This window comes from Zootoca vivipara, chromosome 1, assembly GCF_965207765.1.
Source record: "Zootoca vivipara chromosome 1, rZooViv2.hap1.1, whole genome shotgun sequence".
Lineage (NCBI taxonomy): Eukaryota > Metazoa > Chordata > Lepidosauria > Squamata > Lacertidae > Zootoca > Zootoca vivipara.
In genome coordinates, this window is record NC_142582.1 from 28,239,372 (window position 1) to 28,258,913 (window position 19,542).

Genomic DNA, 19,542 nt, shown 5'->3' on the forward strand with positions numbered 1-19,542 from the left:
GGCAAGTGCACGTAGAAGAATAGGATTTACTCTCCTGTAAGTATGGATATTTGGGACGCGGGTGGCACTGTGGTCTAAACCACAGAGCCTAGGGCTTGCCGATTGGAAGGTCAGTGGTTCGAATCCCTGCAACGGGGTGAGCTCCTGTGGCTTGGTCCCAGCTCCTGCCAACCTCAGAAGTGGCAGAGCTTCATGCTCTGGCACAGCGGACGGAGAGCAGGCGGGGGCAGGGCTGGCACGCGTCCTGGGGGCGTGGCATGCAGCCTAGTACGGGCGAGGGCGCAACTGCGATGGCACCCACTGGGATCGCGCTGTCGGGGGCAGTGCACTCCCCCCGCACTCCTCTTCCTCCACCAGTGTCCCTTGGCCAGTGAAGTAAGATGAACGCCACAACCCCAGAGTCGTTCATGACTGGACTCAACTGTCAGGGGTCCATTACCTTTTAAGTATGGATAGGAGTGTATCCTGAATCATGTAGAGTCGCAGTGGGCAACTGCCTTTGTGTGAGTGCATACTTGTGGCTCGCAGGGGCTGTCAGTAAGTTAATTTCTCAGAGTGTGCACAGTGACAGACTCCAGTGGCTTTTCTGTTTTAAGATCAGTTTTAACTGCTGCTTCTCTGTTTCTCTTCACTGCTAGTTGAGTTTGTTGCTGATTGTTTAATTTCTGCTGGATGTTATTATGTGAAACTATGATAAGTTGCCCTCTCCATCCTGTAGCTGTGGTCTGCAGAAGTTTCAGGGTGGATATACTGCCGCAGTGCTAGAGATGTGAAGGGCTTGGGCCAGTGTGGTGTAGTGGTTAAGAGCAGTAGACTCGTAATCTGGTGAATTGAGTTTGGGTCTCCGCTCCTCCACATGCAGCTGCTGGGTGACCTTGGGCTAGTCACACTTCTTTGAAGTCTCTCAGCCCCATTCACCTCACAGAGTGTTTGTTGTGGGGGAGGAAGGGAAAGGAGAATGTTAGCCGCTTGGAGACTCCTCCGGGTATCAAATTGGGATATAAAGCGGGATATCAAATCCAAACTTCTTCTTCTTCTTCGGGGTGTGTGTGTTGAAATAATTGTGTGTACTGGGGAAGTTTTCCAGTATAAATACACTACTAATGCACTGTTATCACATCAGTAACATGTTACAGGTGCCCTGCTACGAGTCTTCATTGGGCATTCATTCTGTTTTGTTTGTGGGGAGGTTACACAATAATTAGCATTCATCCTGATTTGCTTACAGGATGTTTATACATCCTGTGTATTCCCATTATTCATTCATTCCACACTTCTCTGTGCATGTACACATCACTTTCTGAGAAGGATTGTGTCTGTTTCTTTTTTAAAGTGGAATCTGAAGGCAGCCCTGTATAGGGAAGTTTTTTAAGGTTTAATGTTTTGTTATGTTATATATATAGAATGTTGGAATCCCCCCCAGAGTGGCTGGGGAAACCTAGTCAGAGGGGCAGGATCTAAATAAAAAAAAATGTTGTTGTTGTGCTCCTAGAGGGATGGAGTGCTGTAATCCACTTGAATTGTGCAAACCTTAATTTCCTGGTGTGTGCTTGAATCATTTCTGTGAAATGCTGTCAATCTGGAGATGTGCTAGGCTTTGGGAAGATTAAGAACAGTCTAATATGAAATGTGCTTCCTATCAAAGGAGGGTTCTGATTTAGTACAAGGGGAAGTAAGTTTAAGTTCATGGCCACAGAGACGTGTGTGTGCAAGCCTCAGACTATGTAAGGCATTGGTAATTATACCTTAATGCTGTTTTGTAGATTTACAGCACCATAAGTGCATGTAAGATTGCATGAATACTTGAAAAAGTGAAACACACTGAAGGAACATTAAGGCTGTAATCCTTTGCCCACTTACCTGGTAGTTAGGTAAAGGGGCCCCTGACCATCAGGTCCAGTCATGTCCGGCTCTGGGGTTGCGGCGCTCATCTCGCTCTCAGGGCTGGTGGGTCCATTTAGGCGAACTAGGCAGTTGCCTAGAGCGCGTAAATGGAGGGGGCGCAAAACCTCGCAAAAACCCCACGCCGCCGCCGCCCCACGGCGCACGCTCGCGCTCCTCCCGCCAATGGAGGTCCTATGGAGCGCGAGCCAAAAGGAGCGCTCAGCGCCCTCCCGCCTATGGAGGGGACGCTGTGAGCTCCTCAGCGGCTGCAACGGTGAGCGGTGGCGGTTCAGCTATGGGCGCTGCTGCCCACCGCCGCTCGGTCGCTTGCTGCAACTGCCGCTGAGGAGCTCACAGCATGCCCTCCATAGGCGGGAGGGCGCTGAGCTCTCCTTTTGGCTTGCGCTCCTCCCGCCTATGGAGGGGACACAGGGGCGCCAGGAGGTGATTTTGCCTAGGGCGCAAAAAGCCCTAGCACTGGCCCTGCTTGCTCTATAGGCCGAGGAAACCGGCGTTTGTCCACAGACAGCTTCCGGGTCATGTGGCCAGCATGACAAAGCTGCTTCTGGTGAACCAGAGCAGCGCACGGAAACGCCGTTTACCTTCCCGCCGGAGCGGTCCCTATTTATCTACTTGCACTTTGATGTGCTTTCGAATTGCTAGGTGGGCAAGAGCTGGGCTCACCCCGTTGCAGGGATTTGAACCGCCAACCTTCTGATCAGCAAGCCCTAGACTCTGTGGTTTAACCCACAGTGCCACCTGAGTTCAATGGGTTAGGCCCATTGAAATAACTTCAGAGTAGATGTGTATAGGTGTTAACTATAAAAGACTGCAAATTGTATACTGATGATGTCAATAATATGCTGCCCATATGACCGGGTTACCCCAGCCGCTCTAGGTGGCTCCCAGCAAAATATTAAAAACACAATAAAACACCAAACATTAACAATTATATGTTCAGATATTGCTATTTTGTTAACAATTTGTTATTTGTCCTTTAATTGGTGTGCCGTTGCTGTTAGAAGACTTAGATGGTGCAGAGATACCTAGTGTTATATAATAATGTAACATGTTATTACTTTAAATTGAGATAACACTCTATCTACCTCACTATGGCAACCGTGACTTGTAATGGCTAATCAGAATTTCGGTTGCATCCTTTCCTAGCTCATCTACTTGAGATTCCTTACCTGATATTTCCAAAACCTGAACCTGGGAGCTTTTGTGTGCATTATATTATGGAGCCCCACTGTGCATGTCTTCTCACTCCCATATACGAAGTGCTGCTATAACCAAGTCAGAAAAGTTTAGCTTTGCAGCTACCAACTCCAGCTGATGGCACCTCCACAAGGCAGGGGCCTTATCCCATGAAGCTATCATAAAAGGAACCTGAAATACATTTTGGGAGTCGCACTTCTGTGTTCACAGACAGTAGAGACAGTAGATAATACATTTCAGGTGCTACTTGCTAGCCAGTTCTTGGTGCTCTGCTCAGAACAGCCTTCCTGTTTTCTGATTGTGCAGTGAATTGTTGACATGGCATTAAAAAAAATAGAAGAAAGATATGAGTGACAAATATGTACATTATGTAGAGTAGAACATTTGCATCTTACAGTGCTTTAAAGCTGTGTTTTGAGTATGCAGTTTTGTGTGAGGCATCTCCTACTACACCACTTCTCCTTATTTTTGGTATCAGTTCCTCACACAAATGTTCTTAATTTCCTGCAATGGGTGGGGCGGAAGAATGAAAAATGAGAGAGAAATAGTAATCAGCTGAATGCTAATACAAATTAGGATGCAATCAAAGGCATAGTACAGAGGTGCTCTGGTGCTCTCTTTCACCCGATAAACATCATATTTTTGAGGTCAGTGTCCTAAACAGACTTGCTTAGGAATAAATTTGCTTGACAGTGAGATTTCTTAGGTATCCTTTACCATGAAGTGCCAGTTAGTCACCAAACAAAGAAATTATAAAAACAGTTTAAAACTCTTCTATAATTAAGAAAACAGCTTAAGTAGTTCCAATTCAGATGCAGACTGGAATACGTTACACTGAACCGACTAGACATTCGGATAATTGGGCAAATGCAACAACAGACAGAGTTCTTGCACCTTTAATAGTTGAATAGAAGACGAAATTTCAGTTTGCAGCTGCTGAAATCTTCTCTTCTATACAAATGTTAAAGGTGCAAGAAGCCTGACCATTTGCACAAGACTACTCTATTTTCTTTACTTTACAGATTTTATTTACTTTCCAGATCGGTGTCACAGATAAAATCCAGGAATCAATATCTGAGATAAAATTCAGAACTCAGGTATGCAATATGTGCATAAGCAGACTGGACTTTCCATAGTTCAAACCATGCTCATGGTGGCACACACACACACACACACGGAGAGAGATAGAGTATGCAATAACTATGTATGTTTTGGTAGCCTGCAAAATATCAACACAGAAACTAAACATAGTACCAGACAACAAAACAAAATGGCACAGGCTTAACCATAAAAAGACAAACAAACCTCAATCAGGATGAAATGCCAATTTAAATATAAGATGCTAATCTTATATTTGCATCCCAGTTGAGTAGGAATATCGCTGCAGCTCATGATGTATTGATTAAATTTAAGATGCCTTGTATTGTTTACCTGGTATTGTAAGACCATTTAAAACTTAAAAGCTTGGTTGGCACTAGTTGTAGCCAGTGAAGAGCTGCTACCTGTTTATTCAAGTTGGAATTGGTGTTCTGATTTAGGTAAGCAGCTAAGCTTGTTTGGTTTTGGTAATCGTGTGAGTTGCTCGCTCTCTTGAGGGTGCTATCTACTATCAGAGAAGCTCAAGTAGGGATGGTAGTAGACTAAGAGAATGTGCTTGCTGCTTCAAGAAGAGCCATGGAGGGTCCTGATTGCTGGGTGATCTGGTCACACGGTATTGCCACAACATAAGATGATGCACTGTGGATGGGATGCAATATACTTTCATTTTCTCATGACCTACACTAGGAGAAAACTGAATATTTCTAGGCAACCCTTCTCTCTCTCTCTCTCTTTTTGCTATAATAATATCTGATGTAGGATGCTGAACTGCAAAGGTACCAGTAGTTCTTTGTAATTCTTTCTGCTACTCCACACCTGGGGCAATATTATCTGCCAAATATCTAGTGGTACTTAAATATTGCAACCAAATTTTTAAGGATGGTTCCTTATATCAGAGAGCAACTGCGGCCCGCCCCCTTCCACCCAGCTAAAGGCTACTTTGAATCAGTATGGTGGACTGAACCTTTCAAGTCTGCATGGACTTTAACCAAATTATGCATGATGGTTCTTGAGATCAAAGAGCAGGTTTTTGTCTGTGTTTGGAAACAACTCAACACCATTTGGAATCAAGATAGCAGACTGAACGTTTTCAAAACTGCACTGATTTTTTTTTGGTGTCTTAGAATTCCCAAGCAGCACTGAGTACAGTACAAGACTGCTAGCCATCTATAAATAGCAGAGAGTGCCCAGCTCTACTTGGGAATTAGTAGGAGAAAAAAGTGACTTGAATAATTTTTGAGTTTGGACCTAACATAGCAGACTGAAGCTTTCAAAACTGATTTCTTGGTTTCTTAGAGTTCTTAAGCAACACCATATATGACATCTCATTACTAGCAGCCTCACATGCTCATATTAAGCATAAAGTTTAATGGCAGCAGAATTTATATGAAAAATGGGTATAAACAGATTTGCATGTTTTTCTGCTGCACTATACTTTTGTCCTTATCTTAGTCCAAAGTAGTTATAACCTTTAGTACTTCAAAATAGTGCTGTGCTACTCATCACATTTTTGCCTTGCTATCTAGAAATGCTAGGTGATTTTACTATTCTTGGAATAATTAATGAAGGAGAGGGAAGTTGAACCTATAGATTATTAAAATTCCTTCAGTAGCACCTTAAAGACCAACTAAGTTTTTATTTTGGTATGAGCTTTCATGTGCATGCACACTTCATCAGATACCTGGACTTCCATTTCATGTGGCTCAATGTGGTGCCTTCCATAGTTCTAGTTACAGGTAGGTAGCCATGTTGGTCTGAGTCGAAGCAAAATAAAAAAATTCCTTCAGTAGCACCTTAAAGACCAACTAAGTTTTTATTTTGGTATGAGCTTTCGTGTGCATGCACACTTCGTCAGATATACCATATACCAGCTCATACCAAAATAAAAACTTAGTTGGTCTTTAAGGTGCTACTGAAGGAATTTTTTTATTTTGCTTCGACTCAGACCAACACGGCTACCTACCTGTAACTAGAACTATAGATTTTTCTTTGACTTTTTCAATAATGCTTTTTTTTTTTTTTGGTGGGGTTCAATCATGAGAGACCATAGTGATGGTGCAAACCACAAATCTCAAATCATTGTTGCAAGCATGATTGTAATCAAGGCATTTTATTTGCAAATAGTATATTCTGTATTGGGCTATAAACAGATTCACTTTTGATGATGATATCGAACACAAGCAATCTTGCCTTTTTCCTTTTATACACAGGTTCTCCTGACCCCCGCAGGACATTTACTCTACAAGATTATTTAAGTGGCAATTTTCAATACAAATCTTTCAACTTACAGTGGATTTCAGGTAATGGGCATGCATTTCTTGTCTGCATTAGGGCTACTAATGATACATGATACAAAGAAAAAAAGTTGTTTGCAAAATATGTGCAAACACAGAGAATGGGTACTGGGGCATATTTTTACTTCTGAATACATTAACTATGTATTCAGATACAATGTTAGTATTTATGATAATACTTTTCATGTTTATACTGCCTTTACTCCAACAGGAGGCTAGGGTAGGGAACAACACAAAAATACTAACCATGAGATCCAATAATTAAAAACATCTAAAAATATATAGAATCTAAAATAGAATAAAAAACAATGCTAGCTGATGACATTCCAATAAACATTCATGTATCAAATGCTTGGGCAAACAGGTAGTGTCTTTAAGTTGAAGCAGCATCAACACACTTCCCCAGGAAACAAGAAGTAGGCATGGAGAACTTTGTGCCCCATGAGTACTACTCATCACTGAGTCTTACTGAATGGCTTCCTATGTTTTCCCTTGTTGTTGTTGTTTAGTCATGTCCAACTCTTCGTGACCCCATGGACCAGAGCACGCCAGGCACTCCTGTCTTTCACTGCCTCCCGCAGTTTGGTCAGACTCATGTTAGTAGCTTTGAGAACACTGTCCAACCATCTCATCCTCTGTCGTCCCCTTCTCCTTGTGCCCTCCATCTTTCCCAACATCAGGGTCTTTTCCAGGGAGTCTTCTCTTCTCATGAGGTGGCCAAAGTATTGGAGCCTCAGCTTCACAATCTGTCCTTCCAGTGAGCACTCAGGGCTGATTTCCTTAAGAATGGATAGGTTTGATCTTCTTGCAGTCCATGGGACTCTCAAGAGTCTCATCCAGCACCATAATTCAAAAGCATAAATTCTTTGGTGATCAGCCTTCTTTCTGGTCCAGCTCTCACTTCCATACATCACTACTGGGGAAACCAAAGCTTTATCTATACCAGGCATCCCCAAACTTCGGCCCTCCAGATGTTTTGGACTACAATTCCCATCTTCCCCAACCACTGGTCCTGTTAGCTAGGAATCATGGGAGTTGTAGGCCAAAACATCTGGAGGGCCGCAGTTTGGGGATGCCTGATCTATACAGACCTTTGTCGGCAAGGTGATGTCTCTGCTTTTTAAGATGCTGTCTAGGTTTGTCATTGCTTTTCTCTCAAGAAGCAGACGTCTTTTAATTTCGTAACTGCTGTCACCATCTGCAGTGATCATGGAACCCAAGAAAGTAAAATCTCTCACTGCCTCCATTTCTTCCCCTTCTATTTGCCAGGAGGTGATGGGATTAGTTTTTTTGATGTTGAGCTTCAGACCATATTTTGTGCTCTACTCTTTCACCCTCATTAAAAGGTTCTTTAATTCCTCCTCACTTTCCCTTAGGAAATCAGTATCTCCACACAGCAGAAAACAACCTTTTACTCTTCAATGCTGATGATGGAACAGAATCTGAAATATTGTCAAATGCCACCTTAGTAAGTATCACAGTCCTTGTTTGTCTACTTCTGATAAACTAGTACCACAGCCATTCTGTCTTTAAGGCTTTTATTTTGCCTGATATTTACAATGTGATTCAGTATCAAGAATACATGTCCTATCAGTCTGACGAAGATTATCCCAATGCCTGGCGTCTGCTCCTCCCCCAGCATAGTAAGCGTGGGATTCCTGCCCTCCTCCCTTTGTGCCTGCACACCTTGGAATGTCTTAAGTCAGGCATGAACTTAAAAGGGTGAGGCATCTCCCCGCTGGACACTTCCCCTGATCCCTCCCCCTGATGTCCTGTCTGAGGTTGCAGTAAGGGCTCTAGGATGCTGCCTGAGCCAGGGTGCCTCTCTTCTGCGATTGTCAGGGAATGCTCACTGCTAGAACAATCCCTGACAGTAAGTTTTTATGAATACCACACACTTCTTCCACTCAAAACAGCTACAGTTTGAGTATTTTTTTAATGTGTCTTTCTATTAATGCCTTTTTCTTTCATCAACAGACCTATTACAATAGTTCAGAGATCATATTGTCCCCTGACCGAAAATTTGCTCTTCTGCGATACAATTATGAGAAGGTACCAGAGACAGCCTACTTTTCTCTTTTGTTTCATCTCTTTCATATTAGTAGAAAAGTTCCAGGTTTTGTATAATATCGATTCACTTGGGCCTTTTGGTATATCAGGACTAGGGAAATGTTTTTAATGCCAACATGCTTGGGCCAGTTACTTTGCATTGCACACATCCTGCAGTGTAGTCCAGTGTTGGATATTTGTTTTGATTTTTTGGGGAAATGCAGTTGGGAGGGATGTTTATTGTAGTAGCAACAAGAGGGTGACTAATTGCTTTCTCGTTCATTGGGAAAATAGGGGGATTCTTTGGGGTGGGCTGTTGCTGCTGGCATAAACAATTAAATGAATATATTTACTTCAAAAATACAAATCAATTTTGCTAAAAAGGGTGGGGGGGTGGTTGCTGATAATACAGCTGCAGCTATGAAAAGGTATAAATAATCATTAAGTGCAAGAAGCACGGGCAACTAAACCTTAGTTGCTAAAAAGCTTATTGTCTCTTTTGACCCACACCTCTAGACATCTATCTGTATGCTTGATTTTGCACTGAATGTCACACTGCTATTTTAAGATTAACATATTACCAGCAATAACACAAAGGACCCATACCTGTCTCTCCAGCTCCATGATAGGATAGGCAGGGGGTACAGAATCATTCTTGTCAAGCTCATCTTCATAGTCTAGTAGCGTAAGGAGGTGGGGAACAACCAGCACAAGTCTTTAAATTGTACAGTCATACCTTAGAAGTCGAACAGAATCCATTCCGGAAGTCCATTCAACTTCCAAAGCATTCGACTTCCAAAGTGCAGCTTCAGAAGCCCCGTTGGACGTTCAGCTTCCAGAAGAATGTCCAAAAACCAGAACAGTCACTTCCGGGTTTCAGTCGTTCAAGAGCCAAAACATTCGAGAACTAGGCTGTTCAAAAACCAAGGTACGACTGTACTCACAGAATAGGCACATTTGGTAGTGGGGGAATAACCTAACAGAATGTAATAATAGACAGTACAGGTAAAGGGACCCCTGACTGTTAGGTCCAGTCATGGACGTCTCTGGGGTTGCGGCGCTCATCTTGCTTTACTGGCCGAGGGAGCTGGCGTACAGCTTCCGGGTCATGTGGCCAGCATGACTAAGCCGCTTCTGGCAAACCAGAGCAGTGCAGGGAAACGCTGCTTACCTTCCCGCCGGAGTGGTACCAGCTTGACTAAGCCACTTCTGGCAAACCAGAGCAGTGCATGGAAACACCGTTTACCTTCCCACCGGAGCGGTACCTATTTATCTACTTGCACTTTGACATGCTTTCGAACTGCTAGGTTGGCAGGAGCAGGGACCAAGCAACGGGAGCTCACCCTGTCATGGGGATTTGAACTGCCAACCTTCCAATCGGCAAGCCCTAGGCTCTGTGGTTTAGACCACAGCGCCACCCGCATACGGAGCCATTGTACAGCCATTGGTGCTAGATTACTCTGACCACCCTATGAAAGCTTTGGGTTGTGTGGGCAAATACACTTACAGCCCTTAGATGAGAAACCTGTTCCAGCTTGAGGGCCACATTCCAGTGGTGCGAAGGGCCAGAGGCATAAGCAAGCAGAGAAATGAATGTGAAATGTTGTATTTGTACAGTAGGCTAGTTTCAACACACACTCATGCATCCCTCCACCCTCCAGCCAGACAAGCAAGAGTCTTACTCAGAGTTCAAGAGCTCATCAAAGACAGGTAAACCAAAGCACAAGGGGTGCAAAGCAGGGCTGGTGGTAGGGTGTTGCCCTGGGGCAAGGCCTGGTCAGTGTTATGAGGGCCAGATAATGTTGCCTGGAGGTCTGCATGCAGCCCCTGCCAGAGACTTTGGTTTTAAGATTGTTAAATAAAATGTAGATAAGAACATGATTAGGAAAAGGATTTTGAATGCCAGCTTGGTGTGCCTTCCAGCTTGTCTTGGTGCTTTCCTTATGTGCAAACATTTCTCTTGCAGGTGTGGAGGCATTCATACAATGCGTCATACTACATCTATGATGTATCTGCTAGGTCAGTACTACTACTACAACAACTGTGTTATCAAAGTGCTGTTGTTACCCTACAAAGGGTTTTTTAGTTCATGCCAGGCTAGCCAGACTATAACAGTATTATTATTATTATTATTATTATTATTATTAGTAGTAGTAGTAGTAGTAGTAGTAGTATGGTTGCTTTCCCCCTTTTTCTTTTACCCTTTGTGTTTTTCTTTTCTTGTAGTACCTTAGTACAGGTCAACCCAATTCCCGAGGAGATCCAGTACATATCCTGGGCACCTGTTGGTCACAAACTGGTTAGTGAAACACTTGTAGCCAAACCCATACCATAAAAGTTAAGTGGCAAAATTCCCATTGATTTTTTTTAATGGCTCTGGGTTGCACCCAAGAGCCTTTGCATATTGGCAGCAATGTTTTAAATATTTCAGGTCCACATATTTCTTTAAAAATAAAAGGGTTCACATATCTATATTCTGTACATTAGTTACTTTTCTGAGAATGTTGTACGTTCTCTGCTGGATCTTGTCCTTGACAGCAGATTGTACAGATTAAGGGCATTTTCATGAATTTTACTTCCTTTATATAGCATTCTTTTATATTTCAGGTTTTGAAGAATTAAGGTTTTTTTGGGAGGGAAAAGAAAAGGACAGGGTGAGGGAGATTAAGCAAGGGGAGAAGGAAACGACATGGTCATTGGTCAGTAACCATTGTAGGACACACTAGCTTCATTCAGATATGCCTAAATTATACCGAAGTCAACAATGTTCATATGTGTGATAGTAGTTTTCGTATTGTCACCATGTAGCCTAGACTATCAATTAGTTAAGCAGATGGCAGATTTGCATTTGAGCTGCATTCAGTTGCCTTGAATCATAACAGCTTAAGAAGAGCTTGCTGGATCAGGCCAAAGGCCTGTTTTGTCCAGTATCCTGTTCTCATAGTGGCCAACCAGGTGTGCCTTTGGAAAGCCCCAAAGCAGGACTTGAGTACAATAACACACTCCCCAGTTGTGAGTCCCAGCAACTGGATTCTGGAAGCATACAGTCTCTGATATTGTCCGGGAGCCACTGGCATCTTTATCCTCTGTGAAATTATATAATCTTCATGAAAATGATTCAGGCGACTCTTTTCTCTTCTTCCTGAAAATGATTATCAGAACTAATGGTGCTCATTAAACTGTTCAGCGGGGGAGAGTGTGGTTTGACCCTAAATGGCAGCTTATAAATATTTTAAATAAATCATTAGGTGGTGGGTGGGGGGAAACCAATCAGTGTGTCTACAAATGTGTCAGATGAAAGGGAGAAAAGTCATTCGGTTGATAAAAAGTGAAGAGCTATGCAGCTAGCGTTATCTGACGGTGGTTTGTTTTTTTTAAAAAAAAATGTTTTTGTTTAATGGCAGGCTTATGTTTGGCATAACAACATTTATGTGAAAACAGCACCAGATGCCCTCGCTGTGCAGATCACTAAAAATGGAGAAGAAAACAAAATTTTTAATGGAATACCAGACTGGGTTTATGAAGGTAATTGCCATATTATAACCTAAATACAGAATTTATAAGAGGCAGTGACTATATTCAGATGCAACCATGGTTGTCTTTAATGAGAATGAGCTGCTGTGACCCTCAACCTCATGTTCTCCCCACTCATCCTCACACAAGTGGGGGAGATCAGAAGCTTTTGTTTTTAAATTTGTGGCAACTCATAGCATGCGATAAAATAACCCCAGTCATGCTTTGGGTTTGCTTGTTTGGCGAAAGAGCAACTATGGTTTGCCTCGGATTGGAAACGGAAACTTCTAATCTACTTGCACTTGTCTGTACTGCTTATCAGGAGGGGAATGGGGTGATTCAGCAGATCAGGACTGCACAGGCGCACCAAAAGAGCCCAATCACACAGCCATGAATTTGCTACCCACTTCACCTTGCCCCCACTTCTCTGAATAAGCGGCACTGCTGCTGCTGCTACTGCAAATAGACTGTTGCTGTGCTGCTGAGCAGGAAGGGAGAGAAGGAAGGACACTGTTGTGATCCTCCACACCATTGTTCAAAGTGTTATTTGAAATGAATCTTGCATGATTTACTGACATCCAGTGGTTCCGATGCATTCGCCACATTTCATGTACACGGGGATACCTCACTCACTACTGTCAGTAGTGATTTGGCACTCGTTATTAGTCACTTCAAGAAGCATCTTTAATTTACTAGACCTTGTGATGCACCTTGTGTTTGTATTACACACACACACACACACACACACACACACCAAAGCTGCCAAGTTTTCCCTTTTCTCACGAGGAAGCCTATTCAGCATAAGGGAAAATCCCTTTAAAAAAGGGATAACTTAGCAGCTATGACACACACCGGGGAGGGGTGGTAAGATAAAACAGTGCAGCATCCATGTAAACAATTTTGCAAGCATTATCTTTGTTCCTATCCATCCTTTGGAGATAGAAAATACTCAATGAAAATCTGTTGTGTCCCCCAATTTTTTGGTATTGGCAAATTCTGTTCCAAATGAATGCTGAGTTTAATTGCAAAGCACATTTCTAAACATTTTGGGCAATCTTCACTCAGGCCTAAACTACAGATGTGGCAGTGGCTCTGTTTTTAAATACCTGTTAATTCCGTTCCATGATGCCTTTTCTGTTTTGCTGGCTTCTGAGATAAATATAACTGAGAAAGAAAAGTGTTGGTGGTAGAGGGGCTGCGGAGAAGTCAACAGGTGGAAAAGAGAGTTGAACACCATTTCTCCTGCACATCCCTTCAACGTTTTTAGTAGAGCCATATATGTGATCCCATCTAATGCCAGGGGTCTTGCATTTTTACTCAGCTGTTTACTCTGAAAAGACTCCCAAGGCAACTTGGATGGGATCAATACACAAAAAATGCCCCCCCCCCCTGTGCAGGATTACAATCTAAAAGACATAATAGGGAAGAAGAAGATAATGTCTGGTATTTCCCTTACGTTTTAAAAATGTTTGGCTTATAACTGGCACTAGAACTGTTTTCTTCTCATTTGACTGTGCCTTATTTGGAAGGCTGCATGTGGAAATGTTATAGACTAGGAAAGAAACAATTGTCTTTGGTAAACTGTTTGGATTTTCAGTGTCAGAATACATGATGATTTTGAGTGCTAGAATTTACATTAATTATTGAAGCCAGATTATTATGACACATTTATTTCTGTAAAAAGGCATTTCTGAGGCTTTGGTTATTGTGTTGGTCGCAAGACAGGGCAAGGCACCTGAACGTTAGCAGCTACAGTTCCATCTGAAATTGTATACAAATTAATAAGAACAATGTTTCAGAGGCAGAAGCCAACTCAGCGACTATTGCTTCAAAAGAACACATTTGCATCTTTTTCAGAGGAAATGTTTGGCACCCATTCTGCTCTGTGGTGGTCTCCAAATGGCAGCTTTTTAGCATATGCAGAGATTAACGATACTGGAGTTCCTGTTATTGAGTATTCATTTTATTCAGAAGATACACTGCAATATCCAAAGACCATTAAAATCCCATATCCTAAGGTCTGTGTTATTTATTAAACATAGTTGTTGAGCATTTTGATTAAGAGAATACTCACATTTAATCAGTTGCTGCTAACTAAAATATTGTCTGTCTCTCCTCAACAGCTTGCTGTGATTACTGCGACTTAAGTCAATAGCATCTGGCAGCATTGAAGTATTTTATTATCTCTAGGGAAACAGGAAATAAATGCAATTTAAGACTTTGGAATTTAAGTTTCTGAAATGGCTTGTCTTGGGGCGGAGTAGGAATGTGATAAGGGCAGATCTTCATTGGGTGTTAGGTCTGTTACCTTCGGCAAATGCATTTGAATGGTCATTAGAAAAGAAGGAGAGGGAGAGAGCTTCCTTACTCCTCCTCCAGGATTCTGGGGCACTCATCTTTTGCATTTAAAATAGTTGGGGATATTTGAGACCTCTGTATTAACATGAAACTGGGCTTAGATCATCATATTGTCCTATTTACTACTTGGGATTGCATGCCTGAATGTGTTTGGCAATAAGTAGCTGGAGGCTTTTTCCTTTTTCAGTAAAATTGACTGTTATAGGGCATAAGCTACATGCTAGTTTGAATTGTGTGTGTGGTTCCAATGATAATAGCATCCCCACAAGCCCCACATAGCTGTTATTTCTCTCAAGAGAAAAAACTCAGAAAAAATAAATGAATAAATAAAAATGTCTGGCTGCACACAAAAAAGGAGGGGTGATATTGCCATGCCTCCTTTTTTGGAATGGAACAAAGCTTTCATGTTTTCTAAGATCAGAAAGAGATAAGGGAGACACATTCACCTGTAGAACCTCAAAATTCTGTAAATCCGTAACTTACCTGGCATATTTCTGAATACCATGCTATTCTGAATTCTAACATTTAAATGTTGAGCTGAAGAATAATTATTTTTAAGCTTGCTGTGCTTTAATAAACGAGCATTGCTGTTATGTACAGATGTTATCATGATATAAAATGTATTAATTCTTTCAGGCAGGTGCAAAAAACCCAACCATAAGGCTATTTGTTGTGAATACCCAGTCTCTTCCCCAGATCAAGTCCGATGAAATTATTGCGCCGAGTAGCATATCATCTGAGTGAGTCCAAATAATGTAACAAGCCTTGCTTTTGAAACTGTTATAGTGCTGTTTCCTTTTTTGAGCAACAATATATAATAAAGCAGAACACTGATTAAAGACAGCAACGTAAATGTAGTAAAAACTATTTCTGGCAGAAGTTTTATATGTAAGAGTTGTCTTTTCAACATTTTTTATAGTTCCATGTTATTAATACTATAGCAAGCCATTATTCTGCCACAAGAGGTTTCCTATAAATAGTGATTCCTATTGCTATAATTGGAATTTCAGCTTATCTATTTCAACATGCTGGAGCAAATCTGCACACATTTTTTTAATGGCTCTGAAACACTTAAGCTAGCATTTAAATGTGCAAGAAGGAAAATATAACCCTTTTTAGCATCCTCTTTTGAATTGTGAGAATGTCAACAATCCTTGTTCAGTGTTTTGAAACGTGCAGCCTAAGACTAGGAGATACTGTTTTAAGAGTTGCAGCCTAATGTCAAGGGTCTGTAGCCAGTATTGCAATTGCGATAGTATTTGATGCTCAGGTAAATACAAATGGTAGCTATGAGTTTTTAGAATTCAAGCTTGTGTACGCATATCAATAGATGCCTAGCACCATCTTATCCTTTCTAGGGATCACTACCTGAGTGTTGTAACATGGGTGACCAATGAGAGACTCTGTCTGCAGTGGCTCAAAAGAATTCAAAATTTTTCAGTTCTTGGAATCTGTGACTACCACACACAGAGTGGAGCATGGCAATGTCCACAGGTATGAAAGGGTAGGGTGGGAGTCAACTTTCCTTAGGAAGCCATTGGGCAAAGAAAATCCTGTAACTATTTACATTAGAGTAGGGGAGGGGGTCACGAAGAGTCGGACACGACTAAACGACTAAACAACAACAGGGGAGGGGCAAGAAGGGTATTGCTTGGTAGGCACCTATTATAATGGTGGATATTTCTTTTCTCTTCCCCTTTCAGGACAAAGAGCGTCGCTTTGAGAGTAAAACTGGCTGGGTTGGCAGAGTAAGTACTGTATTTTGGGGAGCCAAACTACATGCTACACTGCAGCCATGTGCAATGATATCTCCATGGGTCCTTTTCCATTGCAAAGCATAGTTAAGAAGGTGCTTTTTGCAATGAGGAAAAGGGAAAAGATAGACTTAATTGCTGTCTTGCCAGCTGTTTTCTTCCTGAAACTTTCCCCGGCTTTTTTTGTCCCCTGGTGGAGTCCCAAGGCCCATATTTGTACCTTAAACATGGGTCCAGAACAGTAGTGGAGCTAATAGCAACTGGGAACTTGCATGTTCCAGATGGAAGGACAACTTTGTCTGCTGCTGCTTCATGTATTGGTGGACCTTATGCCGATCCTCCCGCAGTGGACACCCTGCAAGACTGTGCAGCCCAGTGCACTGGTTCAGGAACAGAACTTCAGGAACAGTAACTTGGGTTCCAGTTGCTTTTATTATATACAGAAGAGCAAAACCAAAAGCAAAGTATTTACAAGTTACCATACACAGCTTTCTCATCTAACACACACCAACTATCTCCAGACTCCCTCAAAACTCCCCAACAACGACCTTGCAGTATCATGCTGCTTATCAGGGAACTTTCATCATCCAATCACAGCCTGTTGCTAGGCCTTTCAGTTGCTGCGCAAACTTTAGTCATGTAGTCCAGCCAATTTGGCTGCTTGCCAGCTTTCTAATTGCTTCTCCAAAGCTGCCTTACTTTCTCAGACTTTAACATCATGACATGCAGTTTAATAATCAATTACATATTACATCTATAGGAAGGCTGGTCCATTCCACCTCCGCCCCGCAGGTGGAACACTAAGGATTCTTTCCAAGTTTCTTCAGGATTGTCATTGGTCTACAAGGACTGGAAGGGTGTAGCTTAGAAGTAGGAAACGGGTGACCCTCCAGATGCTATTGGACTCCCAACCCTATACATATCTCCTCAAATGTATTTCCAATAGATTTAATGAGACTTACTCCCAAATAAGTGTAAATGGGATTGCATCACTTTTCCTAACAGTGGAAAATAGAATAATAACCCTTCAGGTGCGTAGTTAGATGAGACCATTGGGAGACACCCATTCCAAATAACTGAGACAACAACACTTTAAATGATATTGCCACTTTTGTTCTATCGAGAGGCCACATCTGTGGCCTTATGTGCCCAACTTCTCTCTTTTTTGGGGGGGGGGGGCTGGAATTGAGGCTGGTAAGATTACAAAATGCATGTGATATTTCAAGCTTTCCCATGCATATTTACAATTTTTAAATTCCTCTCGTCCCCTCCCCCCTGGCAAAAAAAAAAAGAGCTTTCAAGAAACACAGTGAGGAAGGAGACAGCAGGGATAAAAAAAAAACCTACCCTACAAAGATGGGAGATAATCCCACCTGCTGTCAAACTTGATCAGGAAGACCTTACAGCTAACACATTTTGCTTCTATATCGTACAGTATCAGTAAGTAAAGTGATGAGCAGACTGCATTTGCGGCGAACAGTTATGCAAAAGGAAGGTGGGGAAAAAAACGAGCGTGAGTGTAATATAAACTAGAAAGGAGGGAGGGGAATTGATTACCCCACCATTGTTGGATAATGTTCTTCTGCACTCCAGCTGACAGCAGTTCATCAGCAAAGCACAGCTAAATTTCACTACGATATATCAAAGGTTGCTTTCATGCCACAGGGGCAGGCAACTGTTTCTAGCTGGCAGAGCCCTCAACCCTTGCAAGCCATTTCAAAATCAATGCACACTGGTAAAGGCTGAACACTTGGCAGGCACCAGCCATCAGCTGACCAGTGGCACTTGCAAAGTTGCAACAGGGCTTTAAAGCTGCAGCCTATTGGCTAATTCGCAAGCCTTGCTTTCATTCATTCCTTTAAAAAAACCTCCAGTTATATAGATTCTCCACCAATGGCTTTGCATAATACCTTTGAATGTACAGCTATGGATAACAACAAGATTTATTACAGGAATGTTGTGGAGGCTGCTTAGAAATAATGGGAAACCTTGGACAGCTATGCTAATGAATATTTTCCTTAGAGCAAATAAGGGGAACTTCCAGATGTTGGACTTGGTCGGCTCCAGCCAGTAAAGTCAATAGTTGGGGATGATGGAAGCTGTCGTATGACAGCATCTGATTGGCTGCAGGTTCTGCATCCCTGCCTTAGAGCAATGGATCCAGGTTGCCAGACATGTTATTGAATGCCACTTGCTGCTGTATGGATCTGCTTTTTTGGACCCTAGAAATGCAGCTGCCAACATTCTTTGGAATGTGCATAACTTGGTTCTTAGGAGGGGTATACCGAATGGTGGTGGTGCATTTTGTATTGTTCAAGTCAGGGCACTTGATTTTCACTTATCCCGCCTACCTTGCGGACTTCTCTTTATCATATCCTGCTCTGGAGCATCAGCTTATTCCTCAGCAGCAGTTTTTCAGAGGGGATGGTAGCTGAGGATGGTAGCTTAAGGGGCTTACTAGCAGAGATCAGTGAAAACTTGGTTCCCTGACTTGCAAGAATTAAAGGTATTCCTACTGAGGTAAAGGCACATTGGAGGCAACCTGGAGTGATTTTGGATAATAAAATACGTTAGCAAAGGGAAAGTTGTGTTTGCATTGTTTTATGAATAGGGTCTTTTTGCTTTCATATTGAAAACAGGATGTTTTGCCATAAAAAAGATCTAGTCGTTTTATTGAACTAGCAACAAAACTTGCTGATGCTGTATGTTACTATTAATATTTCATCCATTTGCATTCCTTTTGTCACCGCACATAATAGACTAATATTTTGTCAGTTTTAGCAGTGTGTGTGGACATAAATATTAGGTGCCGATTGTGTAATCCAGTTAAATAGGCTCTCTGGTAGATGGGAGTGCACTGCAAAGAAGCAATTCCCCTATTGATCACTTGCTTGACATAACTAAAACAATTATCTCTAGTAGTTTTTGACAAATGACTCCTTATTAAATAATTTGTGCCACACATGAACAATGCTGTAGCCAGGAGACACTTCGGGAGCATTAAAATAAATAGAAGTCATAAACAGAAGTATAATTTGCCTGCTCAACTCAATGCAAGGCAGTACTATTTATTTGCAATTACTCCCCTGCCAGGACAGCCTCCTTCATCTAGAACACAGCATTTCAATAAGATGATAAATCTAATTGCTTAGGGCTCATTATGAAATATCTTGGAATAATATTGCTACCAGAATAGGTCTTGTTTGAGGGGGTGAAGCCAGGTTATAAATCATAACTCACTTAAAACTTTAGCCATGATATATAAATCCGATTTTGTTCTGCTGACACTTTAAGACACTAGCCTTGAAGAATAAAAACAGATTCTTCCATCATGAACTGCAAAAACTGCTGCATTTTCCAGAAACCCTTGATCA

The 19,542-nt window shown here is 42.0% G+C and overlaps 1 protein-coding gene across 1 annotated transcript in view; it reads left to right on the forward strand.

Annotated features, from left to right (window-relative positions):
- The window catches only part of DPP4 (dipeptidyl peptidase 4), a 59,792-nt gene that overhangs the window by 4,229 nt on the left and 36,021 nt on the right, over window positions 1-19,542 (forward strand). Inside the window, exons 3-12 of the mRNA XM_035132551.3 lie at window positions 6,411-6,500; window positions 7,871-7,962; window positions 8,472-8,546; window positions 10,510-10,562; window positions 10,770-10,842; window positions 11,948-12,068; window positions 13,914-14,074; window positions 15,051-15,154; window positions 15,773-15,908; window positions 16,118-16,162. Of these exons, the coding sequence (XP_034988442.1) occupies window positions 6,411-6,500; window positions 7,871-7,962; window positions 8,472-8,546; window positions 10,510-10,562; window positions 10,770-10,842; window positions 11,948-12,068; window positions 13,914-14,074; window positions 15,051-15,154; window positions 15,773-15,908; window positions 16,118-16,162 (950 nt within the window). The remainder of the gene's footprint in view (window positions 1-6,410; window positions 6,501-7,870; window positions 7,963-8,471; window positions 8,547-10,509; window positions 10,563-10,769; window positions 10,843-11,947; window positions 12,069-13,913; window positions 14,075-15,050; window positions 15,155-15,772; window positions 15,909-16,117; window positions 16,163-19,542) is intronic.